Source organism: Plutella xylostella, chromosome 17, assembly GCF_932276165.1.
Source record: "Plutella xylostella chromosome 17, ilPluXylo3.1, whole genome shotgun sequence".
Classification (NCBI taxonomy): Eukaryota; Metazoa; Arthropoda; class Insecta; order Lepidoptera; family Plutellidae; genus Plutella; species Plutella xylostella.
Genome location: NC_063997.1, coordinates 10,515,451 through 10,536,644, shown reverse-complemented (window position 1 = coordinate 10,536,644; position 21,194 = coordinate 10,515,451). Strand labels below are relative to the sequence as shown.

The window sequence follows — 21,194 nt, the reverse complement described above, 5'->3', positions numbered from 1 at the left end:
ACCAAAACCTAAAGATAGGTGCGACGACGAGCAAAGCGAGGAGGAGCGTGTTAGGTGCACATGTTCGTCGAAACCAAAGCGGAGCGCAGCGAAGCGGAGCGGAGCGTTCCCCCCACATAACATCAATGATAATGAAAATACGATACGACAATCTTCTATACTTTTTGTGCATTATACATTATGATAATTATATCCGTTGTAGAATATATGTTATAAACGTTATATATTATAAACGTTATGCATTTTAATCGTTATATCAATTGAAATTATACTTTTTGAACGTTATTCTTTACGAAATTATGTATTTAGTAATTATGCCTTTCGTTTGTTATGCACAGTGATCGTTATACTTAATAAATTTATATCATATGGGCGTATATCTTGTGAATGTTATACCATTCGTTTTTATACCTCGTATTACTTACCCGAATTATTCCCCAGATAACTTTTATCAGACTCTTGAAAAATCAGCCCTAATAGAATTAAATTAAATTTCCGTTAAATTTATTAGAAAGAAAGAAAAGAAAGAAAGAAAGAAAGAAAGAAATCCAAATAAACTTCCCCAAGTGTGATAAGTGCAAAAAGGCAATCACAAAGAAATCACCAGGCCTTAAAAGGCCTAGTGGCCTTCCAGGCCAGGAAGTCGGTTTTAAAAATCTCACCGCATTCAATCTCTAATTCCAATTTTTTTTAATTCCAAAAACATTTCGTTAGATAGGTAACACTTTTAAATCTAGTCATTTCCTTGTCCGCTCTAACTATCTAGACCCGCACATGACCTCAGTGAAAGTACTAGGTATTAACCCTGTGAAAGCCGGGTGTCAACGCATGGTAGACCAGTACCCATATAATTATAAAGTCTTTTGATTCTATGCGCGTGAGCATAAAAGTGTTAAGCAATGGAAATTGAAGTCCACTGTTTAACAGCAGGTGTATTTAATTTCGTACACTTCGGTAAACATTGAAGAGAATGTATGATTGACTGGATTGTACCCATGAATGAAATTGAAGTGACAAATTTAAGTTCTTGTAGTGAAACGGGACTGTATACGCTTGATTAATTTGCTGATTAAATTGATTATTGCACTTTTATTGATTATAAGACGATTAACAATAGAGAGAGATAGAGAGTATTGCCAGACGACAAAATACATATAAAAAAGTATAAACTATGTGTTGGTGTTGCCGACAGTTCTTACAGTACGCAAATTAAAATTTGCGCCTTCAAAGGTTCCTTTGAGAGTACAGTCCCACTCATTTAAAATTATTAACAATCTTGTTGGTAGCAACATGCGTAAACACCAAATTGACTTGCATATAAATCTTCCACTTGACCAAGAATCATTCGAAGATCACTCATATAAGGAGACACTCTAAATGTCATGGCTCACCGGTTATTTTTCTAGAATTTTCTACAAAAAACTTGAACATTTTATGATACTGTTTGTTGTTTGTTCTAGAGGTTTCTAATAATACTATATTTTACAGAGATCATTCATATAGAATTAAATTTTGGTAACGAGACAACAATGGCAGATATTATAAGTTTTCGTGTGTGTGTGTAACATCATAATTTCAAACGTATTATGGTATTCAATGAAATAAGTATGTACGTTCCTTATTGTTACGATTCACAAAAGGTATCCAGTAGTTTCTGATATTTTACGCAAACCAAAAAGATTTATTTCTTACGAATGTAGGTTATGCAGTCGTTTAGTGGTCAACATAAGATAACAAATGACAGTAGCTGTAGGTAAATGCCATTTGTATAAACGATCGCAAATTGCAAGAGTCTTATTTGCAAATATACATAAATGTGTATTGCCAACTAACTGTAGGTATCCCACTTTCTCTCTAAACCTGTTCTAGTCACTACTAACCTTGGTTGAACAGGAACCTATGCATGCATAAGGTATTTAATCTAAGAAGTTCTAAGATAATCATAAGATATAGATGTTTAGATAATATTATCGATTTATCGATTGATACACTCTTATTCTACACAATTTCACTGTCTATTTGTAATTTTAACTAAAACATATTGAAATTTTAGAGCAAATTACCAAGTTACTTTCAGGTAGGTTTCATTTTATAATGACACTAACTTACGAACTGAATATAATTCGAACTCTATAATTTGTGTGCTCTATAAATTGTGTGCTCTTTCTAATAAGCAAGTTTCCGATTTAAACTTTAACCCACGGTATATACAAGATACTATAAATATAGCTTAAACTCTAGTTACCGTTGCTCTTACTTAATGCAAGTTTAACTAAGTTTAGAAATTGTACATTGCTAGCTTGCAAGCGTTAATACTTACTATTGCAGTTTATTGCTAAAACTTTAAATGAGGGCTAATAAAATAGGAAGTATGTGTATTTATATGTGGCATTGAAGTAATGAACCAATTAACTTATGAAACATTCAATAGTAGTAGATTTAATCTAATTCGAGAAGAAGTATTTTGAACTATATGTCATCGAGTTAAGAAAATACAATAAAATGTTTATAAAATGCCCTATAAAGGGTAAAAACGTCTTGAAGCCTGCACAGTGAACACAAGTTTACTATAAACACACGGGATATTGCTTTTAATCGGGCCAGCCTCAATTTCCCCGATGATACTTATGTACACCTAATGAAGTACTTACATATAATTCTTATGTGACAAAATGAGTACGCATCGAATGTCAGCAAGAAAAGATGGTTACGATATCACATTCCCACGAATATACACATAACTGAATTATATAATATGAGAGTGGTCTGAATACCTAAAACATATCGTGTGAAAACAGCAGAATTGAAGACTGAAAGAAATATAGGGAATAAGATGCGAAGTAGATTTTAATAATCACAACAAAAAAATATACAGAATGGAATTTAGTTGCCAGGTTTTCCGACATACTCAGCAACAGCGGTATAAATCCAGAAATCATGAAAAGTCACCAGGCATTAGTATTTTGTAAATAAGTTGGTAATTGTAAATGTGGGTAAAATGTTTGCAATGATTAAAGTTTTATAATAATATTAATCATATGTTTTTTTATTTATTAGTCTTCATGTTTGTGTTTTATTTTAAACAATAATATGGTGTTGCATCCTTTTACAATCAAATATAATTGGTATAATTACTTACTACAAATATTACACATCTCCTAAGTTTGTATAGGCTTTAATTATTTATAAGGGCTATTGTAAATAAGTTTCTTTTGTATATATTTTAATTATATTTAGCATCACTAGATGACGCTCAATATAGTTATATTCTATTCTATTATATTCTTGGTGCGGCATGAACACAACAATTGTACAACTTAGCTGTGCACTAAAAGTCTGGTTGGTACACGAATACTGTTGCATAACTAGCGCGTAACTGAGTTGCCCAAGCAACACGGCTCACTGTCGGGCAATGCGAATTGCAGGTCAAAATAATACTGCTTATGCTTGTAGAATTTAAAAAGGGGGCTAGCTATATCAAACTAAAAGTGAAGTACCTGTAGACGAGTTGTTGACCCTTAATTTTTAAAAATATTTTTATGAAAATGGCCGATAGTCATGGAAACATTTTGTTTCTGCCATTTGGTTACAGAACGACATTAGATAAACTTTGGGCATAAACTATAAAATTTTTGTTATTCCCAATACGTTTGGGCTATTTTTGTTTCCAATAATCTTGTCTGACCATAAATGAACTTTATTCTAAACCAGATTGCACAATGTAACCGGTTTCGCAAATAATAATATGACCAATTTAAGGCTTACTTTATTGGTACAAGGTGACATATTTTGCGGTTTATTTGGTTGAAAACCAGTTTTTTGTACTTTTTATTTAATTAAGAAAACAAAAATTATGTGTAGTTTTAGTAAGTACTTTTTTAAAAACAGATTCTACTAATATTATACTCGTATGTTATATGGTTTATTTGGGTGTTTGTTACTTTTCACAGTATATTTAATAATAAATTGAACATGAATTCTGAGTAAGTCATCGGTACCTACATTTAACGATGATAATAATAACGATCGTTAGTCTCACAGTAGATAACGGTAGGTCCTGCCTCAATCATTACCTCAAGTGCGCCGCTGGGGCTAAGGGCCTTATTTTATGTACCCAAGTAGGTTCCATTTACGTACTTTATTAGTAAAATATTTTGTTTGGTTTTATTTTGAGGATTAAACAAGACAGACCACGCAAGTACCTAACTAAATATTTTTAATAACTTCTTATGGCACATAAAATACCTATTTGATTTACAAATAGTACCTAGGTATAAATATTTGTTTATCTTGTTAAAATAATGATGTACCGTAGAGTAAACGTCTACCCAGCTAGAGGAGAGTAGAATAGGATAAAAAACATAAACAGGATACGTAAAAAAGCGTGATATTTAAATGATGTACATGCAGTTTTTTATGCAACTACAAAACAATATGTTATTTTATTATTTATGGTATTAATGCCAACGTTACAAAGTGGAATAGACCGTCTTAAATTAGGCTTACGGTTAACGGCGAAGTCGTGAGATGCAGCTTCAAAGTGCATCTCACAGTAAGTACAGCCTTTCTGAACCGTTAGAACATGACGTAACATGATTTGTTGATTTAATCTCATCAATCGAAAAAACTCGTTATACTTTTGACAGTTTGACGTGCGTATTTTTGTATGTTTTGGTAGTATAAATTGATGAATTTGATTTAAATCCAATTACGTAGATTTGACTTTAAAGTGTAACTAAGTTATAATAGAGTTGTTTTAGTCCACAGGTTTTTAAAATCAAAATTGGCTATGGGGTTTCAATGTTAGCCAATATTGGACAGACCCACAATGCATAACAAAGAGTAGTTCTATCATACAATGAAATTATTATCATTTTTTGCTACGAAAACTCGTAGCGCTCGTAGCGTAGAGTATTAGACATCAACGCGCGCACAGAACTTCCTTTTTCTCAAGGAGATCGCACATTCCCTGTACGACTGCTGTTTTCATCATTATAATTAAATCCATAAATTATTTAAATTATTCACAAATTTAAAAATACCGGCGGCTTTGTGAAGGTCGATAAACGGCCAAGTTTGAGTTAATATACGTTAGTTTAAATGTATAAATATAAAAATTAAATATCATGTAGGTAGTAGGTTATATTTTTGACAGGATAGAAGAAGTTATCTAATCTAATGTTTATAAATTAATCAGTAAAATCAGCTAATTTCGATTGAAATTTCCTTAATAACAAAACTCATAATCATAAGTCATCAATGTTTTCAATATGTTTTTGTCCTTTGTCTTGATTAAGAATTTAACTTTAAATCAAATATAATTATGCATTATATCAAATTAAATAATTTCCATTTTGTAATTTAGAAGGCTGGCATTTCAAGGAATTATTATAATTTATAGCATCAGTATACATGTATAGATTGCATTTGAATTGCATACCTACAAATAATATATTGTGCTTTTTAAATTATTAATATGTTACACTGATAGAAATATAAATGCATCGAGTAACGTTAAAATGTTGTAATTTTTATCATTTTTGTAACAACATTATCTTGTCATTACGGTAATGAGTATAAAAAACCAATAAGTAGTAGGATTATACTAAGAATGTCTAACTAATGAACAGTAAATGTCCATTATGTAAAACAATAATTAGAAACACATTCAAAGAACCGGCAGTGAACACGGCATCCAACAACAAAGATGGGAAAACTATTAAAAATAAAGGAATTTCACTAATTGCTAAACAAATATTCACAATATTTACCAAAGGCATATTATGAGATTTTATATAAATACTTGTATTATGCATTATATTAGATAAGATAACATTATGAGCGTTATAAGCAACATTTTAATATTTGGTTAAGTTCAGTAGAGTAATTAGTTATAGGAACTTGTTTAAATTTTAAATAAACCTTACCTTAGAATGTCATTAATCATTATAGATCTGTCAATTCTCGAGCCGCGAGGCAGAGCCGAGAGCGGCGCGTGCGCAGATTTCTACAACACTATTCCGAAAATTTAACGAGATTCCACTTCTGTTTGAAGATACAATTATAACTAGCACAATCGTGTCTCATTGATGACTGTAAAAATAGAAGTTGGACGAGTAAAAAATTACATCGATAACACGAGTTGACATTGCATCGAACTTTCACTTGACAAAGTATATATCGCATAGTTCCTCATGAGACGGTATACGAATTGTAATGGCATCGCTAAGCAGTTCAGAATCGGCGCCGGCGCCGGCAATTGTTCGCCACTTTCTCCAGCAGTGAAACCGCGCGTTTTTATCACCATTGTGGGCGCGTTTCGCGCGGTTTCCAATTTCAAACATTTCCAATTTTTGAAATTAGAATTTTAATTGCTGTCATCGAATTTGTGTATTGAATCTTGATAGTTTTTAATGAGCCGTGTAACGCTATTGGTTGATTTGTTTCATTCTTTTCACAACTTCCTGTAGTGTAGATATTTTATGGTAAATCATGTTTCTAAGTACCTATGTAGTAGGTATTTGTGTTTAGTGTTATTTTAATGTTTAGATGGAGTATCTAATTGTAATAATATTTACATTCGTTCAAAATGAGGTCAAGTGAAGTCGGTTGTTTTGCCTCAATTAGATACACAATAAAATTACTTTTCATTGCCAAATATATTTTAACTATAAAATAATATCTATTTATGATTTAATTTTAATGTTATAAAATAAAAATAAAACTCTTACCATTTTTGACGTATCCCTCCAAACGTCCAACGAAAAAAATAATACGAACGCACTTCAAAATCCACAGTACGAACCACAGCTGAAAGTTCACAGTATACACTGAAAAAAAAACAACACTCGGCAAAAGCGACAGGAATTCTTCGTCACCGCATGTGTCAACTATAAATGTATATATTTATATTTCATGAGAAGTGTAACCCGTCGACTGTCGCGGGTGGGAGACAGGCGCGGACTGGCGAGCGCCGAAAGTTGCTCGATGGTTGAGAATCAAAGCGCGTGCGCCTGCGGGCGGATCTAACTGTCTTGATACTTGCCGCCTGCATTTTAATTGCGGAAAAATGAAAGTGAATCGACGAACGCCCATTTTTGAGTTTGTCTGATTCGACAATTATTGTCGTTGTTGTTTATTGTTGGTCAGACAAATTGGAGAAACTCGAAAAGCGTTTAATTTTGCCTTTGTGTGTAACTAAATTTATAAGTATTTAATTGAGTTTTGATGGTAATACTGAAGAAGCAAAAGTTTTCGAGTGATTACAGATAAGTGCATCAATCAATACCTATTTGCATAAAGTTTGTTATTTTAAACTTTCTTATAAGTACCTAAGTTAATAAAACACATTTAACAATGATTCCTAAATTAATGGTGATGTAGAAATTATGTCGCAATAGGAGATGCTTTAATATTGCCAAAGAGAAAGAACCTCCATAATTTTCCAAGCCATTATTCTCGGGCAAATGGTCAAGGTTATGATTTTAACATTAAGTAAATTGTTTCATAAGATGGAACAAATTCATAATTTAGAATAATTATTATTACAATTATTTTTGGCAATAGAAGTATGCATGTTACAAAATTACAATTAATTACTACAAGATTAAAACCCTCTAAAATAAGAAATATTATAACAGTTTCAAAGTATCAAAACTGTTTGATCCAATTCCCACGATCTTTTGTCAAAGTAAAAACGAAGTGCATACTCCTTTCACCCCTCAGAACAAGACCATGTAGAAAAGAGACAACTAATGCATATTTACATTTTAAAAAAGAAATGTTTAAAACTTTGAACTTCCTCCCATAATTATTATTATATTTTAATCAGGTCCTTTGAACCGTTTGAACCCGATACTAATTCATTAAAGCCATTTTGAAACCTTGATAATTGTTTGTCTATTATTTATTTTTAGAATTTACTTACCTACTTTAATAAGATTTCTATCAGTAAAATCTTAAAACATATTCAACGTAAAAACTTCACCTATTTACCAAGCGATATGGTAACCTGAAGTTAAGTTATGAAAAATTTAGCTTTGGATCGCGGCTGTGTAAACGATTACTTTATTGTTACTGTACAAATAAAGAATATTCTATCTATCTATCTACGAGTACTTCAACTCTCTTTTTTCTGCTCTGTGGCGCTAAAGTGTAAACAATGCTATTGTGTACCTCAGCTACCAATAAATAGAAATTATTATATTTTATCCAGAATTAAGTTGTGAAACGATTACATAAACATTCAACCAACCTGTGCGAGTGAGTTCCAGATATTCATATCACTATATAACGGTGAGACCGCCTTTATTATGTTTATCATTTCGCCCTGAATCCATAATAACGGTTAAATTTTGGAAATTCATACTTGTTTTCAAAAATAAGAGCCAATAAGCAAGCAAAATCCTGCGCAAGCGCAAAGAACAACAACACTGACGTTTGATTGACGTTGACAGGCAAAGAAAGTCACAGACAAGTCCATACCAGTGTTACCATATCAAATAAATACTTTTGATTACGTTCCGTTGCACCAAAAAATATATACTCGTAATAATTATACCAATTTATATATGTGAGCACCTGTCTCCCGAAACTAAATCCTTGCACGCTGCAGCTAGACTAAGGGCTAGGGAACTTAACTATAAGTTTGTGTGGGTTAGAAAAAACAAGGTATTTATGCGTAAAACGGAGGCCTCTGATTTCGTGCACATTCGTAACATTGACTTCCTGAGTAAACTCACGTAGAAATCAAATACATAGCTAATCATAAATGATCGTGCATGTTCTTTTATATTTTATTGGACTCATCATTCGATACTTTAAATTTTTACTACCAAAATACTAGAGGACTAAATACTAAAACTAATGTGTTCTTTCATAATTGTAGTCTTGCAAATTTTGATGTGATCGTTGTAACGGAAAGTTGGCTTAAAAGTAACGTATATGATTGCGAATTATTCGATAATAGATATCAAGTTTATAGGCGCGATCGTGAATCCACAACGTTTGATCCTCAGAAAGCAGGAGGGGGCGTTATAATAGCCGTTCATAAACGTATTAATTCACATAGAGTTCTTGAATTTGAAAGCGGCTGCGAAGATATGTGGATAGTTTTAGATATAAAAGACAAAAATAAAAACAATTGTAAATTATATATTTGTGGAGTATATTTGGCACCACCCATGAAAAAACATATCTTGGATCATTACATACAAAATACAAATAGAGTTTTAGAAAATCTTGAAAATGTTATACTGGTAGGTGATTTTAATTTGAGCTGTATTTCATGGACCCTTAATACTGAAAATTATACTTGTTCGCCTGGAACTAATAATAGTTCTTTTGGAAATGAATTGGTGGATTTTTCTGTTTCAAATAATCTCTATCAATATAATCATGTATTGAATGTAAACAATAATATATTGGACTTAGTGTTCAGCAACCTGCCGATCATCAACCTGTGCGCGGGTTCTGATTCTTTTGTCCCGATTGACCCACTTCATCCTTCACTTTTATTTTCTGTTTCATTTGTCAAAGACAGTACTTTAATTCCGAAACCTCAGCTTAAACTCAACTTCTATAAGGCCGATTATAATGTGATTAACAGCAAAATCGAATCTGTACCATGGGCCAATAAATTTTCTTTATGCAAAAACATTGATGATATGGTTGATGTTTTTTATAATGAAATCAATGACATAGTAAAGAATCATGTTCCCCAAAGTAAGATTGCTGGTTCTAGTAAATATCCACCGTGGTTTACCAATACTCTAATTAAAATACTACGAGAGAAGCATAAATTGCATATAAAGGTTAAAAGATACGGAAATCCGATGGACAAATTATCGTTTGAGTTGCTTAGGGCTCGATGTGATAAACTACGCAAAGAAAACTTTAATAATTATATATCTAAAATTGAAGAATCAGTAATATCTAACTCTAAGTTGTTTTGGTCATACATAAAACAAAAAAGGCAAAATAAAAGTACATACCCTGCAGAAATGAAAATGGGTACCAAAGTAGCTAAAACTGGCGATGATATATGTAATTTATTTGCTGATAATTTTTCTAAGGCCTACAGTCGCTTCAATCCCCAAAGTAGAGATGATTCAATAAACCAGCATTCAAGCAATAACTGTATAACCACTGCATCATTTAATTATTCAGAAGTCTTTTTGGCTTTAAAAAGATTGGACCACGCCAAGGGTGCTGGAGCGGATGGCTTACCGGCAATTTTTGTTAAGAATTGTGCGCGGGCGCTTAGTTATCCCCTTCAATTAATATACAACGCGTCTTTACAGTCTGGAGTATTCCCTACGGTTTGGAAGGAAGCTAGAGTAATCCCGCTTTTTAAAGCCGGTGATAAAAGTTCAGTTACAGATTACCGTCCTATATCAATATTATCAGTAGTTGCCAAAGTTTTTGAAAAACTTATACACAAAATTTTGTTTTATCATGTTAGGCCTCTTCTATCAAATAGTCAACATGGCTTCATGAAGGCGAGATCTACCTGTACTAATATGGTGGACTTTGTGGATGAAGTTTCGCAGGCTGTTGACTCTCGAATAAGTACTAGTGCTATTTACACGGATTTTAGCAAAGCTTTCGATCGGGTGAACTATTCTATTCTGTTAGGAAAACTCGAAAGCCTGGGTGTAGGGGGTAGTTTGCTGTCCTGGCTAGGATCTTATCTCCATGGTCGAAATTCTAAAGTGGTAATAAATGGTTATTCATCGTATTCATTTGAAGCCGTATCTGGGGTTCCGCAAGGATCACACCTAGGCCCATTACTTTTCAATGTTTTCATAAACGATCTTCCCCTTTGTTTTCAACACACAACTTTCTACCTTTTTGCCGATGACCTGAAAATAGTGAAGCCCATATTGTCGTTGGAAAGCAATGATGAACTTCAGAGTGATTTAAGTCGTCTGGTTGAGTGGTGTGATGTAAATGGCATGCCCTTAAACACATCTAAATGTTATCACATGATGTTTTCGCGATGTAGGCAAAATTGCATATCTCATACATACTACATAAAAGACTCCCCTTTGAAAAATGTGGTTGAAATCAGGGATCTAGGTATGGCACTGGATAGTAAGCTACAATTTAACAAACATGTAGAGTGTATAGTGAATCGCGGCTTTAAAATGTTGGGCTTCATAATCAGAAATACAAAGGACTTCAAAAGTGTTTCAGCTAGGCTAGTTCTCTTTAATTCTTTAGTACGTAGTTGTTTGGAATACTGCAGTCCAGTGTGGAATCCACACTACGCTGTGTATGAAAAAAGAATTGAGAGTGTACAAAAAAGGTTTCTGTGGCACTTAAGTTACCGTTATGGCCTTGCAAAGAAACTTCAAAGCTACAAAGAGAGACTAGAATATTTTCACATGCAATCTTTATCTTTACGTAGAAAGGTGGCAGATATTATTTTCTTGCACAAGTTGGCAAACGGATTGATAGATGCACCGACACTACTAGCCAAATTACAAATAGCAATACCTGTACGTTTACCGAGAAAAAATAAATACCTGCTTTTCCATATTAAAAAAAGCAACACAAATTTAGGGCAATTTTCTCCACTAAACAGGATGTGTAGATCTTTTAATTCAATTGCCAAAGGAACGGATATTTGCATATCTCAGAGGCTTCCAGTTTTCAAAAAGGAACTGATGCGGTTGTTGCAGTCTCAGGTTCAAAGCTCCATATTATTTTAAATGATCATATACCTATATTTATTTTATTTAATCAATAATTATTTTTAATCAATCTGTTAATTTCAATGTAAATTCAATTATTAATTGCCAATTTAATGCTATTCTAATATAATTGTTTCAATGAATTATACTTTGTTATAACTTAATTGTAAATTATTAGTGCTTTAATTTTAACAATTTAATTTAATTATTACTTATAATGCATGCTGTATTCGCCTGTTATTGAAGATGCATTTATCATCAAACTGTGATTTTTTTATTAAGCATGAATGTAATGTAATCTTTGTTGGCGAATCTTATAAATAAATAAATAAATAAATAAATAAATAATAATTGGCGTATCCGTTCAGGTATAATAAAATTATTGAACCTGTGTAATTAATAATAAATTGACTGGACAATAAATTGAACAACATGAGTTTTTTTTGGAAATATTACTTTTAGACGGAAAAATAGAACCCAATCAGAATCACATGAAACAGATGAGGAAAGTAATAACTCAAAAAATAATACCTATACATCAATGAACAGTATGCCGGAACTTTCTGATGACGAAAAGGAGGAAATTAAAAACCTCCGAAATGAATTAATAAAATTGAAAAATGAACTGAAAGTGGCCCATAACGAGATTGCTAATCTTAATTTAGAAATAGAAGAAATGAAAATTGAAATGAACGAAATAAATAGAAAGAACACTATTTGTAGAAAGGTGACGGAAAGCCTCAAGAATGATTGTGTTACTCCAAAAAAGAATAAAGGAAAAGGAAAAAAGTCTCACCCGAAGACTACTCCTAACTTCAATAAGTGTTCTAATGAGATATCATTCGAAAATGATTTAGAAAAATCTACTCATCGGATACTGCAGCAAGACAAAGAAAATATAAATAGTACTGAAAGTAAAGTACAGGAACCCCGTATAGTATTTCCCAAACAACATAAAAAATATTCCAAGCTATGTATTCTGAGCTGTAACAAGAGAAATGCGGTGCTAGATATCGCCGAGAGCATTTTTAATGGAGCTGAATATAAGATTATGCACTATCTAACACCAAATGCTGGAATAAAAGAGCAACTAAACAATTTAAATGAGAAACTCTCAGATTTCACACTCCAGGATTACTGTATCCTTATCATTGGTGAGGAGGATTACAAAAAAACAAATAACTATCACGACTTAATTAAATATATAAGAACGACGCTACAAAATATCACTCATACAAATGTTGTTATATGCACTCCTACATATAATTGTGCAAAACATCAGACCATGTACAATTGGAGGGTGGAAATATTTAATAACCTCCTTTACTCGGATGTGGAGAGTCACGGTTATGCATATTTCTTTGACTCAAATGCTACTTTAACCTATGATCACTACATGTTCTCTAGGCAACACGGATTTTTGAATAATAGGGGCATGAGAAATATTTTGACAATGCTTTATGAAGAACTTGAATCACTAAAGAAATACTTCATAACAGAGAGCAATGAAAACATCGATAGAACAACAAATGTACATAATAACAAGAATGAAAACCAAGGAACTGCTGAAACTGAAAACAAAAAATATGACTTTTTTCGTGTATAACCACATTAATATTTTGCATCAAAATATAAATGGTCTAATTTCAAAGTCAGACATCCTTACGGCTCACGTAGACGAATTGTTAGACAATCATATAAAAACAGATTTGCTATGTATAACTGAACACAACATGACTAACTGTAACTTGACATCATTAAATATACCAAACTTTACATTAGGTGCATGTTTCTCAAGAGAAAAATGTCACGGTGGATCTTGTATTTTAGTATCAAACTTGCATAAATATACAGAAATAATGAAAGTGTATAAATTCAACATTCCGAATATATTTGAATGCTGTGCAGTCAACCTTACTGAACATAATATCAATGTAATATGCCTGTATAGGCCACCTAAATATGACTTAAATACTCTTGACATTTTTTTTAATACACTAGACAATCTTTTGACTTCGCTTTCCTACAAAATCCCGAATAAGACAATTATATGTGGTGACTTTAATATTGATCGCCTTAATAAAACAAGAATGAGCATATACTTTGAACACATTTTATCAAGTCACAATTTAAAACTGATTATAAACGAACCAACCCGGTTGAGAAGTGGCACGTGTCTAGATAACTTTGCCCACAACATACGAGGCTGCAAAGCTGAAGTGTTAGAACTTGCATTGTCAGACCATACCGCTCAACTAGTGAAATGCCCAGTTAAAAAAACTTGTACTTTAAAACATTGGTTTATAGAAAGAAGACAGTATACCGTTGAAAATCTTGAAAAATTTAAATACTACATTTCTCAATTAAGCTTTGATGAGACCTATAATCTAAATGAGCCAAACGCAGCGTTTGAATCGTTTCACAGTATTTTTAAATTATTTTATGAGCTCTGTTTTCCTCTGACGAGAGTGAAAATATCAGCAACAAAACGTCCTAAGTGGATAACAAAGGGCATAAAAATGTGTGCTAAAAGAAAACGCGAAATGCTTTGGAAATATAGAAGACATAAAAATGATGCTAACAAAATAGTATTTAAGACCTATGCTAAAAGACTAAACCTTATAATTAAACAAACACAAAGATCACAAAATGAGTACAATATTAAAATGTCCCATAACAAGTCTAAAGAAACATGGAAAATCATAAACAACAGTAAAGCGCAATATCCTAATGAATATATAAATCAAATCAAAGTAGCAAATAAAATTATCCAAAATCCTCAAAAAATTGCTGAAGCTTTTAATAACTTTTTTATTGATCAGGTTCAACCACTTCATAAACAATTAAGTAAGGATAAAACTAGCACTCTCCCAAATCAAGAAAAATCTGTGTTCTTAGGCCTTACGACGCCTGAGGATATATTTAAAGTGACAATGTCTTTAAAAAATACGAACAGTACTGGCTATGACAATATCTGTACCAAAGTGTTAAAGAATGTAGCTCATATCATAAGTCCTGTTGTTAGCCATATAGTGAACCTATGTATTATATATGGAATATTCCCCGATATCTTAAAAATATCCATTGTAAAGCCGATGTTTAAAAAAGAGGACCGAGAAAACATGGGATATTATAGGCCAGTAGCGCTAATCCCTATTTTCTCAAAAATATTAGAAAAGGTTATTTATAATAACATATATAAGTATTTTGAAAAATATACACTGTTTACTGAGGCACAAGCTGGCTTCCGAAAAAATAAAAATGTAAATGTTACTATTTATAATTTCCTATTGCAAGTAACAAAAAGTTTAGATAAAAGGCAACTAGTCACTGCCTTATACATGGACTTAACAAAAGCATTTGACCTAGTAGATCATGATATTCTGACCAAAAAGCTTTACTCATACGGAGTTAGAGGTAATGTTCTCGACTTACTAAAATCTTACCTCCAGAACAGGAAGCAAATAACTGAAATAGCTAAAATTAATCTTACAGATAAAGTTATTACTAATTACCGATCACAACAAAGGACGGTTAAATGTGGCGTTCCACAGGGAAGCGTACTAGGACCATTACTGTTCTTAATTTACATTAACGATTTCCCTACGGCTGTAAATTGTCCTATGTATCTATTTGCTGATGATAGCACGGCCGTTTTTACAGGCAATGACAATAATACAATTAGTAACGACATAAATACAAATTTAAATAATATAATAGACTGGCTGAAATTAAATAATTTAATTTTAAATATTGACAAAACCAAAATCATGACATTCAGAAACAATTATAACAACATAGATTCAAGTGATTTAAACATAGCATGGGAAGGTAAACCTATCGCTTCTACCGATAGTGCTAAATTTCTAGGAGTACAAATTGACTGCCATCTTAATTGGAAGGAACAAATTGACATAATTTGTACTAAGTTATATAAATTTTCATACGCACTATACATGCTGTCAAAAGTAGTAAACCAGAATACAGTTTTAACGGCATATCATGCTTATGTGGTATCTACTCTCCGCTATGGAATTATATTCTGGGGTAACTCAACGGACAGAGACAGGGCATTTAAAGCACAAAAAAGATGTGTTCGGGCCATATGCCGACTGAAACAAAGAGATAGCTGCAAACTATACTTCAAAAAACTTTCTATTTTAACCCTGACATCTCTGTACATATTTGAGGTTGCAATATTTGTAAAATGTAACATGAGCCTATTTAGCTCATTTAGAAGTGAACGACTTCAAAATAAAATGTGTGCCATACCTAGGAAAACAGCACTCCTTGACAAAAGTATATTCGGAATGGCAACAAAAATATATAACCATCTTCCAAAAATACTAAAAGAAACCGCTGACATTAAAATATTTAAACATAAACTGAAAGATTTATTATTATCAAAATCATATTATCATATAAATGAATTTTTTAATGACTTTAATGATTGAATGTGCCTATTTATTTACTTATAATTTAATTTAGCTTGATACTTTTAATTTTATATTGTTTTCTATTGACATTATTATTAATTTATTTTAAGCATGACATTTTTTATTATTTTATTAATATTGTTTGAATCAAGTTTGATCTACTGACACTATTTCTTTTTTTAAAATGTATTATTAATGTGCATGCAGTGTAAAATCATATTTGTACACCCTTCAAGGGTAGAATATAGCAGAATTAAAATTGTAATAACATCTTTGTACCTACCTATATTCAAGCAAATAAATGAACTATTCTATTCTATTCTATTCTATTCTATACTCATTGTACTAACGTACCTACTGATTGCATGACACTCTATTTCGTTTAAGTGCGTTCGTTGTGAAGTTAGAGGAATTTTCCAAAACAGCTACATTAATACGCTATGCCATAGTAAAATGAAATATTTCATCAATAAGAATTTATTTATTTATTATAAAAACACAATAATGCTTAACAGCTATGGCCAACACGCAATTATTGTTAGGTAGCAAAAAAAATATATACAAAATATAATTTAACATTCACAACAGGTATAACTAACTTAATTAAAATTACACATTCAGGGCGTCTTGCATAACAAAGTTAATCAAAATTAAATCTATGACCTCTTGCTCTGACATTATACTGTGAGAGCAAGAGACAAACTATTTAATTTTATTTATCTTTGTTATGCAAGTCACCCTTAATGGATAAGCTATTCTTTATCTCGACCACAGAGTTGGTCCCGTAACGAATGGACTGTTTGTTGGGTATTTACTGGCCAACAAGAATGTCACTGAAAAAATTCCACCCTCTATTATTATTATACTTACAATGTATGTATGTACTAGTAAATACATAACGAAGGTACTGCCCGACTTGAGTGCAAATTGCAAAACGTAAAGAATGGTAGCTGCAGTGAAAGTCGTATCCGCGTACGCACGCTCAGTGTGTGTGTAACCTTATAATTGCATGGTTTTATCATGGGCGGCATAGACGGGAAATCAATAATCATTTTGTGTGGTCAGGTAGCTAGGTAAAATCACCGCTTTTACATTTGTAAATATAATGCTACAAATGGGTATATGATGCAAAAGATCACGCAACCGTGTATCTATCATAAATGAATGTATTATTAATGGCAAACCAATAGCCCATAAATAGCTACTTTTTTTCCTATTGACATAATATTTTGGATGTGGCACCTGTAGATTAAATTCTAGTGAATCGTAGATTTTTGGGTGCATATGATTTTGACGAAAATCCCGATATTACTCATAAATAAAGGACCCATAGGCAATGTACTCGTACCTTTTTTAGTTATGAGTACCAAAGAGTTCGTGGGAATTTAATTAGGTACACTATACCTACACTATCGCTCTTACGCTCCCGTGAGGAAACGTGCACATCAGGTGTACCCTAAGTACATTGTACTCATTCAAAAACGGCGATACGGCTTACGACTTATCACGTGAATACAAATCTAATAATAAAAATAAATAAATAAATAGTCATTTATTTCAGGTTATGCACCCATATTGTCAGCGAAAAGCGGGTGACTTGCTTGTAAGTCACCTCTGACTACCCCTTCGGGGATTACAGTCGTGAGCAATGTATGTATGTGTAAAAACATTGGGGGACATAAATAAATGCCAATTTTCCAATTCCCAAGTTGTCGGCAGAGTGACAACGTTGTTTATGTTCGGTTTCACTCACTCTTTCTTTGGGTTCCCTCGTAAAATACACCAATTATGAAACGTTATAAACAAGTAAAGCCCCATAATGTATGATGTTCACCAGATAACAGTTTTTGTAGCAGTTACTTTGTATTTTTTTTGTTGGTAAAAATTATTTTCGTAAGAAATGTTTATGAGGTTGTTTAACGATTCCTTCTACTATGATCGGCTATACATACCTATGTACGTACATATACTTCGTAAGTTAATATTTAAAAGTTATCATACGATATCCGAGGCAGTCATAATTTAAAATTTAGTTAAATCCTACTTTGTTACAGTTTCCCACGAACAAACAATATCATTTGTTTTAGAAAAATGCCAATACTTTCTGTTTGTCCCACATTTTTTCCCTTAAGATAATAACGGAAATCGACTTTTTCATTCCAGTACGATGTATCATTATACAGATAGGATTGTTGACTATGAATGGAGCTAGAATGTTACACAAGGTTTATGTGCGTGAAACTCTGATAAATAATGTATTAAATTGTAATTAATTGATAGGACAGTTTCAATGAGTGTATGACGAAATGAAATAATAAGCAGGTCTCAGGTTTCCTAGAATCAAGCACAATATACCTGGTATTACTTATTATGTACCATCAGAGAAAAATCCATGTAGACACTGGATGAATACCTAATAGTACTTAATACGATAATACAGCATAGTGTATATACAAACTTAAAACCGTAGTGGATCAGGGAGGTGGAATAACGAAAAATATAAATCGAAAATTATAAATTAGAATATACATTTAAGGAACACTGTTAAAAAAATGTTTAAACTACATAATTATACGCAGAAAGCCTCTAAAAATATTGTTACCAGCTCAAATTACCTTATTATTATACAATAATTATCATAATATCACACACAGCAACAAGGACAAACATATCGTAAAGTTGCTAACGTTTCTATTCTGTCTTTGACTCAAAACCAATAAACTAAGACCTCTCATTCACCTCCGACGATTCCCGCGCCATCCTCTTGTCTATACAATTTACGGGGGTGAACAGGTCAACACTGTCTGGTCGTCAGAATTCTACTTTCACTGAACCGAATAAGGCTTTACACATTTTGTAACCAGCCTTAATAATGTGTGCTTTGAGACAGTTTTAAACAGGTGTTCAGCTTACGCGTAATGTGCTGTTATGAAGTCAAAACTGTGAAAAGGCACTGGGTAATGGTGATAATTGGCAGCAAACTACATAAGTTTGCAGCAGGCGACGTCCAACGTCAAAGGATTTCTATGGAGGTCTCGTCGAGCGTCATGTCGTTGCCCGCCAATTAAATCCTGTAGAAATACATAATAACCAATCTTGCCCGTCAACAATTTTTTAGTGTATACTATCTAGTGTCACTTATTTGTTAGGTTGGGTTGGTACGATCGGTCTGAGCGGATGCATACATGTTCCAATAGCTACCAACGTTTCAGCCACATATCATATCCTTGTCCAATAATAAATGATTATAAACGACATTTAAAGCCGAACAGCTGGTTTACCTTGACGTCCGAAGTTAATCAAGTCTACGCATGTTGCGGCCGGCCAATGCAAACTGGGGTCACTGCAGCTTACGAAGTTACAGATCACTGCTGTGGAGGATTTGGGTGCTTACATAGAGAATCGGGTTCCCTGTACTCACGGAGTATTTCCCGGATTTTTTAATGTCATGAGCGCTTTCGCATTATCAGGTTACCGGTACAGGTAGATACAGGGAACCCGATTCTCTATGTAAGCACCCTTACTCTATACTGACAAACAACGAAAGAGAGCTGTCGCGCAATCGGCACTAGATAGAGTTGTGGCTCGTGAAGCAACACTCCGAAACTTTCTTTCCTGAGTTTCTTCACATTTCTTCAGCTGTAACTTGACTTAGGCCATGTTTTTCAATTTCTGAACAAATATAATTAAGGATTAATTGTTATGTCCAGACATGTTGACAAAAATACTTATGCTTTATTTTAGTACCTAAAATATATTTAAAAATGTGTAATCTGAGGATATGTATAATGAGCTGGCGAAAAACTAACAATGGATGGATGAGTGGAGGCCACGAACAGCCAAACATAGAGTGGGACGCCCCTCGGCCTGGAAATAAAACATTGGTATATACAGGATGCTACAATTTTAGATACATGTATTGTACGTTATTAGGTTACGAAAAAAATCGGAAATCCAGGAATTGAACGTACCCAGAAATGTTAGATGAACTTCATACATTTGGTTTTAGATATGCAATTTTATAGCTGGTATTTTTTGCAATGCGTGAGTCCCGTAATTACTCAGTATGGTGCGTATATTATTTTTGGCCACAGGAACGTAACCGAAAACACCATGTATAAACCAATTATACCAATCTAAAACCCACATTCACAACCCAATAACTTCCTAAACAAATGCTACATACTCGTATGTCGAGCAATGGACAGTCTCAAAACCAGTTAAACCTGAACTGTATCACAAACCAAAATAAACCTTACGCCTATCCAGTTAAAATTGAATTGTAACTGGTTTCAAATCAGTCCCTACTCCAAGCGGATGTAGAGCAAGAGACATTTCACATTACCAATCTAACTTTGCAGTTCCACAGCTGAAAAACACTTCTATGAGGCAGAACATAAGGATTATTAGGAAAAGCGGCAAATATATTTTGTACCTATATAGGAAGTAGGAGGTGTTATAGTTTTGTGTCGGACACTGGTTAGCCGTGAAAGCCAGTGCAAGGTGAGGAACTAGTTTGTGGACCGGCCAGGAATAAAATATGGCGCTTGGAGTGCCGCTCTGTAAATAGGTCAACTTTGTTTCACTGGGACTGTTGTTGCATTGGTTGATATTTGTTTTGATACTATGATGAAAAAAATATAATATATTGTTATGTAGGTATTAATAAAAAAAAATATATTAAAAATGTAAGGGAAAAAAGTTTTGGATAAATGTAGCAGAAACCAAAGTAGAGGAGGTAGATAGTTAGATACCTAAATAATGATAACTATTTGCGTGTTTTTATATTCAGGTTAACCCCAAGGCACACCAAGGCCAATTGAAAGAAATAGATAACTTCCGTACAGCGCCACAAACTTATCTGTTCCGGTGAGAGCGAACTAAATTGATACATATCTCATTATTTACTAATGAATTATATATTGATATAGATTAGATGGGTTTATTGAAACCACAAGAGCGAATTACCACTACTGGCAAACTTAAAATCTTATAGAATGAAGAAATATTACACATTTACGTGAGCTGTCACCGGAACAGATAAGTTTGTGGCACTATAAGT

The 21,194-nt window shown here is 32.8% G+C and overlaps 1 protein-coding gene across 1 annotated transcript in view; it reads right to left on the bottom strand.

Moving 5' to 3' along the window:
- LOC105385326 (probable chitinase 3) overlaps positions 1-6,965 on the bottom strand; it is a 65,919-nt gene extending 58,954 nt beyond the window's left edge. Inside the window, exon 1 of the mRNA XM_048626728.1 lies at positions 6,732-6,965. Coding sequence (XP_048482685.1) covers positions 6,732-6,734 — 3 coding nt within the window. The 5' untranslated portion in view covers positions 6,735-6,965. The remainder of the gene's footprint in view (positions 1-6,731) is intronic.
- Between the last annotated feature and the right edge of the window lie 14,229 nt (positions 6,966-21,194).